This window comes from Gopherus flavomarginatus, chromosome 9, assembly GCF_025201925.1.
Source record: "Gopherus flavomarginatus isolate rGopFla2 chromosome 9, rGopFla2.mat.asm, whole genome shotgun sequence".
NCBI classification, from domain to species: domain Eukaryota; kingdom Metazoa; phylum Chordata; order Testudines; family Testudinidae; genus Gopherus; species Gopherus flavomarginatus.
The window spans coordinates 31,891,136-31,903,057 of record NC_066625.1 but is presented as its reverse complement, the minus strand read 5'-3'; the positions used below and the strand labels follow the sequence as shown (position 1 = coordinate 31,903,057).

At 43.9% G+C, this 11,922-nt stretch overlaps 2 protein-coding genes across 4 annotated transcripts in view; one reads left to right on the top strand and one right to left on the bottom strand.

The window, feature by feature from the left end:
• The window catches only part of POLR3K (RNA polymerase III subunit K), a 38,973-nt gene that overhangs the window by 1,286 nt on the left and 25,765 nt on the right, over positions 1-11,922 (top strand). For 2 of the 3 annotated variants that reach the window (XR_007776357.1, XR_007776358.1), the window contains exons 2-3: positions 540-627; positions 8,247-8,410. Coding sequence is in view for 1 of the 3 variants with exons in the window: in XM_050968517.1 (XP_050824474.1) it covers positions 540-627; positions 4,781-4,908 (216 nt within the window). In the remaining 2 variants the exon portion in view is untranslated. Of the gene's footprint in view, positions 1-539; positions 628-4,780; positions 5,324-8,246; positions 8,411-11,922 lie in introns of those variants that run through there. The other variant, XM_050968517.1, reaches the window with a different exon arrangement.
• The window catches only part of GTF3C1 (general transcription factor IIIC subunit 1), a 73,808-nt gene continuing 73,354 nt past the window's right edge, over positions 11,469-11,922 (bottom strand). Inside the window, exon 37 of the mRNA XM_050968518.1 lies at positions 11,469-11,837. Within this exon, the coding sequence (XP_050824475.1) occupies positions 11,625-11,837 (213 nt within the window). The 3' untranslated portion in view covers positions 11,469-11,624. The remainder of the gene's footprint in view (positions 11,838-11,922) is intronic.

Genomic DNA, 11,922 nt, shown 5'->3' with positions numbered 1-11,922 from the left:
GCTGGGGGCAGAGCTGGTCGCTGCAGGGCGGAGCCTGGCCTGAGGGGTCTGCTGGGGGCGGAGCTGGTCGCTGCAGGGCGGAGCCTGGCCTGAGGGGTCTGCTGGGGGCAGAGCTGGTCGCTGCAGGGCGGAGCCCGGCCTGAGGGGGCTGCTGGGGGCGGAGCTGGTCGCTGTGGGTCGGGGCCTGGCCTGAGGGGTCTGCTGGGGGCGGAGCTGGTTGCTGCAGGCGGAGCCTGGCCTGAGGGGTCTGCTGGGGGCGGAGCTGGTTGCTGCAGGCGGAGCCTGGCCTGAGGGGTCTGCTGGGGGCGGAGCTGGTCGCTGTGGGTCGGAGCCTGGCCTGAGGGGTCTGCTGGGGGCGGAGCTGGTCGCTGCAGGGCACAGCCTGGCCTGAGGGGTCTGCTGGGGGCAGAGCTGGTTGCTGTGGGGCAGGACTGATGTGGGTGTGGCTCATGCCATGGGCAGAGGCACCTCCCACCCAGGCCGCCTGGGTGAAATGCAGGTTGGGGCCGGCTGGAGCTTCACGGCCTGTTGCCCCACAGGTGAGCAGCCGGAAGTACCCGAAGCTGAAGGAGGTGGATGATGTGCTGGGTGGCGCTGCAGCTTGGGAGAATGTGGACTCCACGGCAGGTGAGTATCGCCCTCGGGGCTTGGCTTCTGATGCCTGGTTGCCCCCCCCCCCTCCCCACTGCTGGGGATGTTGGGTCCTCCTGGCAGGGCTGGGAGCTGAGCCAGAACATGAGGGACAAGCTGAGTCAGGGAACAGCTCCCGGCAAGCCGGCTCCCGGCCTCTCTCCAGTACAAGAACGGGCCATCTAGCCCAGGATCCTGACTTCTGATGGTGGCCAGTGCCAGGTGCTTCAGAGGGCGTGAACAGAACAGGGGAATTATCAAGTGATCCATCCCCTGTCATCCCGTCCCAGCTTCTGGCAGTCAGAAGCTAGAGTCATTCAGAGAATGGGGGTGTGTCCCTGCCCATCTTACCGAATAGCCACTGATGGATCTGTCCTCTAACTCTTTTTTGAAACCCCTTATAGTTTTGGCCTTCGCAACATGCCCTAGTATGAGTTCCACAGGTTGACTGTGTTATGTGAAAAAACACTCCCTTTTGTTTTAAACCTTCTGCCTATTAATTTCATTGGGTGATCCCTAGTTCTTGTGTTATGAGCAGGCCCTCAGAGGTCCAGAGAGGCGGGGGCCACTTTCAGTTTTTGAAGCCCCTAACCATAATAAAAATAAAAAATGACAACACATGAAAAGAAAATAAGGCACCAAAAAAAGAGTTTTCAGAGGGAGCTCACAGATGATATACAAATCACAAAAATGAGTAAGGCAAAAGTGGAGAAAAAGGTGGAAAGGAGGAACAAGGACTCTAGAAAAAGGTAAATCACGATGTAAAAAATACAGTGAAGCTAATTACAAAATGTCTTTCATAGCTGGTTTGTTATATGGAGATATACCTATTATAGAACTGGAAGGGACCTTGAAAGGTCTTTGAGTCCAGTCCCCTGCCTTCACAGCAGGACCAAGTACCATCCCTGACAGATTTTTGCCCCAGATCCTTAAATGGCCCCCTCAAGGACTGAGCTCACAACCCTGGATTTAGCAGGCCAATGCTCAAACCACTGAGCTGAAACGTATAGCCAACCATATTTGAAAAGTTCTGCTGTAAATAAGTAGCTTATCCAAACTTGAAGTGCTCTACTGTAAATAAGTAGCCTATTGACACTGGAAATGTTCTAAAGTAAATATGTTGCTATCCACACTTGAAATATTCTGCTGTAAACATGTACACAAATGCTGAAAAAACTTAAAATGAAGGAATACCAATTTAGAACACAAAAGGAAACAGGTTATCCTTATCACTGAATCAAAACTCAAGCATGCAAGATACAATAGGCTGAACTGAAGACAAAGGGATGACATATGTATAGTAAACACAGACACAGATACAGATAGAGGGATAATGTCCAAAAATCTCAAATTTGTGTCCTCACAAATGTTCACCTTGAATCTGGGCCTATAGACTATGAAAGCCTATGATGATGGCCAAGCTAAGGCTCAACCAACGAGTCACCTCTTGTAGCTACCATATGAAGATAATAAGGAGGAATTCTCACACATTAATTCCTTAGTCAACTAGACATAAAACTATAAAGACACTAAAATGTAACAATTCTCTCCCTTTAGACGTGCACTTGATCCAGCACCAGCGACTATTAGTGGTTTGTTTATATAATCAGCTGATCTGAGAGGACACGTTCATCATGGTCTAATCTTGTGCCATCAGAACCAATATATTAATATTTATAAATATTTGTAACTCTTTAATATGACAAATCTATATCAGATAACAAAAAATTATGTCTTTTACCAAATCACATCTCTTATTTTCTTAACTTTGCAGCTCTAAGATGAGAGAGTGGTCACATTTTGGTCTGATAGGAATGCGCATAAAAACAAGTTGTAAATTTTGTTGGCATTTGATAAGTTTCACAAATGTCTAAATTTGAGCCCCCCTTTGAGCTTGAGGCCTAAGCCAAATGGCCCTCCTGGCTCCCCCTCAGATTGGCCCTGGTTATGAGAACGAGTAAATAATACTTCCTTATTCACTTTCTCCTCATCAGTCATGATTTTCTAGATCTTTATCACATCCCCTCTTAATTATTCTTTTCCAATTGTAATATCTTTTTGAGATGGGTTGACCAAAACTGCACACTGTATTCAAGGTGTGGGTGTACCATGGATTTATATAGTGGTATTATATTTTGTCTGTGTGTCTATCCCTTTCCTAATGGTTCCTAACGTTCTGTTTGCTTTTTTGACTGCCTCTGCATATTGAGTGGATGATTTCAGAGAACTATCCACAATGACTCCAAGATCTCTTTCTTGAGTGGTAACAGCTAATTTAGACCCCATCATTTTATATGAATAGTTGGGATTAGGTTGTCCAATGTGCAGTACTTTGCATTTATCAACACTGAATTTCATTGGCCATTTTGTTGCCCAGTCATCCGCTCCTGAGAGATCCCTTTGTAACTCTTTGCAGTGTGCTTTGGACTTAATTTTGTATCATCTGCAAATTTTGCTACCTCACTGTTTACCCCTTTTTCCAAATCATTTATGAATATATTGAACAGCATATTCTGGGTCTGCTTACTTGCATGGAGCTGTTGCCATTTCTGTGCTTGCATTTCCCTACTCCCAGTGGGATCTGTCCCTTACCCTGCAAGATTTTTGCCTGGGAAAGAAGTGGCTTCTGGCCTTGTCTTTCAGCGGCTATGAGAGCAGCATTAGTGCCCCCCTATATCTTAGAAACCAGATAGTCCTCAACATGTTAAATCCATTGGCATTAATTCCTCTATGGGCATCTGATAGCTTTCTTTGATAGGATAACAAGTCTTGTGGATAAGGGAGAAGCGGTGGATGTGGTATACCTAGAATTTAGTAAGGCATTTGATACGGTCTCACATGATATCCTTATCGATAAACTAGGTAAATACAATTTAGATGGGGCTACTATAAGGTGGGTGCATAACTGGCTGGATAACTGTACTCAGAGAGTAGTTATTAATGGCTCCCAATCCTGCTGGAAAGGTATAACAAGTGGGGTTCCGCAGGGGTCTGTTTTGGGAGCGGCTCTGTTCAATATCTTCATCAACGCCTTAGATGTTGACATAGAAAGTACGCTTATTAAGTTTGCAGACGATACCAAACTGGGAGGGATTGCAACTGCTTTGGAAGATAGGGTCAAAATTCAAAATGATCTGGACAAATTGGAGAAATGGTCTGGGGTAAACCGGATGAAGTTCAATAAAGACAAATGCAAAGTGCTCCACTTAGGAAGGAACAATCAGTTTCACACATACAGAATGGGAAGAGACTGTCTAGGAAGGCGTATGGCAGAAAGAGATCTAGGGGTCATAGTGGACCACAAGCTAAATATGAGTCAACAGTGTGATACTGTTGCAAAAAAAGCAAATGTGATTCTGGGATGCATTAATAGGTGTGTTGTAAACAAGACACGAGAAGTCATTCTTCCGCTTTACTCTGCGCTGGTTAGGCCTCAACTGGAGTATTGTGTCCAGTTCTGGGCACCGCATTTCAAGAAAGATGTGGAGAAATTGGAGAGGGTCCAGAGAAGAGCAACAAGAATGATTAAAGGTCTTGAGAACATGACCTATGAAGGAAGGCTGAAAGAATTGGGTTTCTTTAGTTTGGAAAAGAGAAGACTGAGAGGGGACATGATAGCAGTTTTCAGGTATCTAAAAGGGTGTCATCAGGAGGAGGGAGAAAACTTGTTCACCTTAGCCTCTAATGATAGAACAAGAAGCAATGGGCTTAAACTGCAGCAAGGGAGATTTAGGTTGGACATTAGGAAAAAGTTCCTACCTGTCAGGGTAGTTAAACACTGGAATACATTGCCTAGAGAGGTTGTGGAATCTCCATCTCTGGAGATATTTAAGAGTAGGTTGGATAAATGTCTGTCAGGGATGGTCTAGACAGTATTTGGTCCTGCCATGAGAGCAGGGGACTGGACTCGATGACCTCTCGAGGTCCCTTCCAGCTCTAGAGTCTATGAATCTATGAATCTGAGTTCTCCCATCATGCAAAAAGTGAGCCAGTGGACATCTTGAAATAGCTCTTGAATGGATTGTGGAAGGCTGAATTCTAGCCCTTCAGATAAAGCAGCTGTAGAAGTGAGCTCCCCTGGCAGAACGAAGAATTGCTTTGCTAGCCCTGGGAGCTGTACTCATTGGAGTTCTTCTGGTTTCTTTTGCAGAGCCGTGTCCCAAGTGTGAGCATCCTCGTGCCTACTTCATGCAGATTCAGACCAGATCAGCTGATGAGCCCATGACCACTTTCTATAAGTGTTGTAATGCCCAGTGCGGCCACAGGTGGAGGGACTAATTTTTGCTTCAGATTTAAGTTCTTCAGTATCATTTTTGCTCTTTGTTTGAAAATTCCCCAGCTTGGTTGTATGAAATATGGTAACATGGACTAGTGCATGATATTAAATTAACACTGGCTGCTGCTAGTGCAGGCATTCCCCATAATCTGATGGTCCAGGGGCTGAAGGTTATGCATATACTGCACATTTTCCTGATAGCAAACATTGTTAGAACAAAGAACTGCCTCTGTTTAGAGATTATATGCTAAAATCTATTTATTCAGCAGTTCCCACTGCAATGCTGCTCTTTTATAGGGATGCATTAAGTTATTGTTTATTATTAACCACAGCTGTGATCTAAGATTGCAGGCCAAAAAATGACAGGAATGGTCAGTATCTAGATGAGAAACAGCCAAATAAAATGTTTACATCGTACTATTGCTTCAGCGGGTGATGCTTCCCCTGAATCAGTACTGAACTCACAGGACTGGGGCCCTGTTGTACTATGCTCTGTACAGAAAGCTGACAAAGCCTGCCCCCTTGCCCTAGATTGCTTATGAATGAAAGGAGAAAAAAAAGACAGGTGAAAGATGAGGGAAAAGAGATGCAGCATACAAGGAGCATGATCAGAGTGATGGAGAGGAATTGTCATTTTAGTTTTGTGTTTCAATATTTAACTCCTGTGCCTGGATGGTAGGAGGCCAGTGTCTGAGTGGAGATGCCTGCCATTTCATAAGGCCTAAAATCAAGGTCCTGAGTGCTGGACACTAAGGATACCACAGTGCTTCTTTCAGGTTAATTTTAAACAGAGGCCTTGTCTATGTTCAAAGTTGCACTGGTTTAACGAATGGTATGTTTAAAAAACCTTCAGCAACTAGTGAAACCAGTGCAAATCCCTGTGTTGATACACAGTAGGATTCAAACCTAACTTATATGGATGTATTTTGATTCCTTAGGGAGTTAATATAAGCCATATATATAATATAATAAGCCATAAGTTACAGTGGGTTTAATAAGGCAAGAAAAGATACATAGGATTTAATAAAACACAATAGAATTACATTTAAGAATTGTACAATAAAGCTGCACGACAAAATAAAAAGACAGACTACGTAGGATGTCTAACACATACAGGAAATACAGTAGTTTCAATGTAACATGCAGATAGGGATCCCATATACACAAAGGCTTTTAGTTTTAGTGATACAATTTAACCCCGTGCTTAATACAATGTGGTATACATGACCTCTATCTACACATATGAAAAACCATTACCATATTTACAGATTAAACATTTATTTAGCATCAACATTAACACTGAATACTAAACATTTAAAATACTGCAAATGCTGGCAAATGGTTGCAGGACGGATAGGGAAGATCTCACTCAAGACACAGGCATCCAGGTTTATTTACAGAGCCATACATTCTTAAATGATAAGTAGAAAAGAAGATCAGACTTACACTTATATTCAAAACTCACACTGTACCATCTTAAGTCCTTCTGATCTGTCTTAGTTTTAGGGAGTGTAGTATCTACAGGTGCGGTCTCTCTTCAAGCTGGAGGTAAAATGGCGGATGCTACTGCTGGCAAGGTAGCTGCTAGCAGGCAGTTGTTTGTCGCCAGGGCAACCTTAGTATTTTGATGATGATGATCTTTGAAGCTTCTTGATCTTCCCAGGTAGTGCTGTCTTCCTTTGATGTCTTGCCACTCTTGCTCTTCTTAGTCTGCTGTTGAACCCACTAATGTCTAACTTACTACAGCCTCAGCCTGCTGGCTGTCTGCCTCATATACAGGTTGCTCGCTCAAGGTCAACTCATTAACATAATTTGTCTAGCTCAGCCAATCTGCTTCCATATATTAGCATATTTCCTCTTCCTGTCTAGATCCGTTTCTCTTTATTAGCATATTTGTATGTCCTGACTGGCTCCTTCCGCTCTTACATTATCCTATTTTTAGATAACTAAGCTCCTCCCTGATGCCATCTTGTTTGTTAGAACTTTCCACTATCTAAATTTGAACTGCATTATCCCCATCTCTGCCATTTTGGTCAACGATGTTGGATTTTCTAAATTTAAACTGTCACTAGTTTCTACTTATTTAGAACCTTAATCTTAAAACTAATTAATATTTTATGCAAGACAAAGTTTCCTGATACTGTCACCACCTTAATTATGTCACTTGGGAAAAGTGAATGTTATGTTGTTTTTAAACCCTCTCTGAGATTTTTCTGCAAGCCTTTATTAAGGTGCTTGCAAGGTATTTCAGAACATTCAGAGCAAAAATCTCTCATTACAGCTGTGCTTTGAAAAACCATATCCAGCCGTGAAAGAAAAGCTGCAATGGGCACCCCACTTTGGGGGTTCTGTCCTTGGAGCTTCCCTTTCACACTCAACTAGTTTTGAAAGTGGCGCCTATGAGAGTGAGGTTATACCTGGCCAGTAACCAGTTGGTACATTCTACAGGTAGCACATTTAAGATGTTGCTGTAGAAAATGATTTTTGGGAAAGCAACATATAAGGTCCATATTCATCTTTCAATGATCTCGCATCAAATGGGACCAATTTACAAATACAAAGATTTGTTTTAATTGCTAGCTCTGCACATTCATACTGGCATTAGCACATCTGTGCTTTTTCCATTTCATGGATGAGCCATAAAGACTTTGCAATCAGCTTGGTTTACAGTTCTGTAACATGAGGTAGTATAACACTTAACTCCCTCTCCCAGAATTGTGCTAGCTCTTCAGGCTTTGGAGGAGTAAAATGTAGGAAAAATGTACTTTGGCAGCAATCTGCTGAGAACCCTCGTAGGTTTGCCACATGTAATGTCATGGATAGGGCCCTACCAAATGTATGGTCCATTTTGGTCAATTTCACGGGCAGAGGAATTTAAAAATCATAAATTTCATGATTTCAGCTATTTAAATCTGAAATTTCACAGTGTTGTAATTGTAGGGGTCCTGACCCAAAAAGGAGTTGTGGGGGGTCACAAGGTTATTGTAGAGCGGGTTGCGGTACTGCTACCCTTACTTCTGTGCTGCTGCTAGCAGTGCACTGCTTTCAGAACTAGGTGCCTGGCCAACAGCCACCGCTTTCTGGCTGCCCAGCTCTGAAGGCAGCACAGAAGTAAAGGTGGCAATACTGCGACCCCCCCTGCAATTTCCTTTTGGGTCAGGACCCCCAATTTGAGAAATGCTGGTCTCCCCCATGAAATCTGTATAATATAGGGTAAAAGCACAGATTTCATGGGGGGAGATCAGATTTCACAGTCCGTGATGTTTTTCATGACTGTGAATTTGGTAGGACCCTAGTCATGGAGAAGCAGCACTCTCACAGCTTTGCTCCTTCTGCCCAGCCATGCTCCGAGTTCAGAGAAGCCCAGTCTCACGGAGCTCAGAAAGGAGAGCTGTGTCGACTCAACTCTGCCTTCAGATAGATTTCATGTCAAAGTAGCAAAAAAACCAAACCAATGGATAAAAAGGCCAAGTGAGAGCTGCGAGATTGTTTAAGCTGCATCAGGTAGGATCTGTGGTATGTATTTAGATGGAATATATGCGCCAAAGCTGTTAACATAACCCAGTCACTATCCACTATCTTTCTTTAAGGACCTCAAAATTGAGTGATGGGCAAAATGTCCTATCCTCTCATTTTGTCCACCAGTTAGGCCAATTCCTGACACCAATTTTGGTTCATTGATTGCCGATCCCATCCTTTTCTTATTTACCAGGCATGATGTTAACTCAGCCCTTGGGTTATATCAGTAGGCCTCTCTGTTAGAATGAATGAATTAGTCCAATCTCCTTTGTGCACTTTTTTCCATCACTGTAACAGGTGGTATTTTATAACCTTTCACTCATCACAGCTGAACTCACAATTAGGGGAAGTTTACGGGTCCATTTATTACAACAGATCCCTATAGTGAGCTTGGACAAAACAATCGACAAGGCTGCAGGCACAAATCTACTAGTGGAGGAACTTGCAGCACTTTGATAATGTAACCTGGTTTGCAGAGTTAAACAAGGCCAGTCCAAATCAAAGGCAGGGATGGCTGCTAACTGAGCTAATGGAGGAATGGATAGCAGTGGTAGGTCATTATCCTCTACATGGACCAGCACTAGAGGGAGATGGGACACTGCCAGTGAGTTTCATAGATATTTATGGACAGCAGAGAAATAGTGACTCATGATTCTTGGGGATCATTCCAGGCTCTGGAGTGAAGTGTTCTCTAGTGGGTATAGACTTTTGCATATTCCCCCTCTCCCCCAAATGATTCCCTTCTGCCCCATCTATTCCATCCCCCTGCTCTTGTCCCAGTCTCATTCACCTCAGACTTATCCCAGTTCTAGTCTCCTTGCCCAGTCTCCCCACTTATTTTCCCAGCTCCTCATCCCTAGTCCCCACTATAAGCCTTGCTGGTGCCCTAGGCATGGCTAACAGTATGAACCAAAGTAGGCCTTGTCAGGATAGTTAGGTACAGTAGAACCTCAGAATTACAAACACCTCAGGAATGGAGGTTGTTTTTAACTCTGAAATGTTCGTAACTCTGAACAAAACGTTATAGTTTTCAAAAGTTCACAACTGAACATTGACAATGCAGGTTTGGAAATTTACCATGCAGAAGAAAAATGCTGCTTTTAATCATCTTAATTTAAATGAAACAAGCACAGGAACAGTTTCCTTACCGTTGTCAAATCTTTTAAAAAAAAAGTTTTTTTTTTAGTAGTTTACATTTAAATACAGTACTGTACAGTATTTGCTTTTTCACTTGGTCTCTGCTGCTGCCTGATTGAGTTCTTCTGGTTCCAAATGAGGTGCATGGTTGAGTGGTCGGTTCACAATGCTGAGGTTCTACTGTATCAGGTAACCAAGTACGCACGTTCCTGACTGGAGAGAATGGTACAGAGCACACACAGTTCTTAAGTAACTCCATGAACACACTCCTAAGAGATGGTACAGGAACACCCAGACCTTGTAGGAAATGACAAGATAATGGATGAGGATGTTTTGTTTGAGGTACAAGGGTGGCAACAGTTCTGGATTGTAATACATAACTTGTCTGTCTCTCTGTATAAAATGAAGTCATAGGAGTGGCAGTTTGCATTAGCCTAGGGAATGGTGCTGTGTCAAGAGAGCTACTGCCTTGCTGCAGGCAGACATGGGTTAGTGTACCTGTAACTGTTGAGTTGGAGCACTAGAACCTTGGTTTGTCGACAATAAACCTGACCAAGCATCTTTGCCACTGAACTGAGCCTGTGGTCTTCATGAAAAACACTGAGGACTGCAGACTCAGCTAACTGCAGTCTCTGCTGGTGCAGCTAACACCAGAGCTCCATGAACAGCATGGGAGCAATGCACAAACAGACACACATACCCCACCTCCTTGTCCAATCTGTTTCGCTCTGCTTTTGGCCTCTAAGTCTAGTCCATATTTGCCATCTCCACTGACTCCCAGTTCCAGTCTCCTTCCATGGCTTTTTGTCCAATGTCAGTGTCCACACCCCCATCTCGGCCCAGCTAATCTTGGTTCTCCTCCCTGCCCCTGCTCAAGACTGGGGGATTAGGATGGGCTCATGACACTCTTTCGCTTCACAGATTACTCTGGGGAGGTTGGGTATTGGCATTAAAAGCCCATTGACTAAATGGGTCAGTTCACCCCTCTCAGAGGCCTTGCTTCAGGCTCTCTGCAGAATTATATGTTCAACTGAAGAACTGATCAGTGATGCCACATACTGTCGAAAACAGATGGAGAAATGCCTCCATTTAGCAAGCTAAGTAGCTCTTGTAGAAGGCTTTTTACTATTTAGCAGGACCTCTTGAATATCTTTTTGAACAAGACTTCTTTCCACTGTCTAGCTATGGAGCATCCATGCAGTTAAGTGAAGAGATTGGGTGGAGTAGGTGACAGTGATCCTGGGAGATTAGGTCTGAGTCTAGTGGAAGTGAAATTGGAGGTTTCATTGACAGAGTCGGGAGAGTGGAGAACCAGTGCTGGGGCAGTAAGTATGACTCTGGCCTGGTCCTGACTTATCTTTAGCAACAGGCTATCAATGAGTGAGACTGGTGGAAAAACGTAGAGGAGCCTGCCTGACCATGTCAGTATGGAACCTGGGCTGTGATCTCGTAGAATTGCTGACGCGTTGTTGGACTTTGCTTTGGAAAATGTATCTGGCCACATCTGGGTGAAGAGACCGCTCACAGTGATATGTAAACAAATTGATCAGGTGGTCTGCTAGGTTATTCTGTATGCCTGACAGGTAAGATGTTTCAAGATCTATTGAACTGGCAATACAGAGCTCCCAAAGTAAAGTTGCTTCCTGATAGAGTGGAGTAAAGCAGGCTCCACCCTGCTTGTTGAGGTGAAACATTGCTACCCTGCTGTCTGGGAGGACTGATAGGCTGCTTCCTCTGATCTGTGATAAATACTTGACATGCAAGTCTGTCAGCTTTCAGTTCTCTGACACAGATGTGTAAAGCTAAGTCCTCTGAGGACCACAGACTCTGTGTTTGTAGAGAAGCCAGGTGGGCTCCCCATCCCAGAGCCAAGCCTCCGGTTTGCTTTACAATGGGCCTGAAGTAATTCCCAATAAGAAACAAAATTTATTTAACAAAACATGACAAAATGACAAGCAGAGCACAAGTTATGGGACACACCAGAAGTTTCACCTCCATTAGCATTTACAAACGCAGGCTGGACAAGCAAGCATGACGCACCATGCCATCTCTCATACATGGATCATATCTGCACCCATTTATTCCAGTTGCCTTCGTATGGGAACACTCTGCCCATTCTCAGAGTACAGTCTATGGTAGGCTCATAGAATATTGTTGGAGTCTCACTCAGTTTGGCGTCGGTTAGCTCTTCTTCAGGAACAGGTCGAGAGAAGAGAGATATTGCCGACGGCTTTTGCATGCAGAATCTTCTGATGCAGCCAAGAGCTTCCAAGCCCTGTTGAAAAGTTGACATGTTTTAGCTTAAGAAGTTACACAGAAATGCTAAAACCCAGTAACACGCAGTAAGACTATTGTGTGAC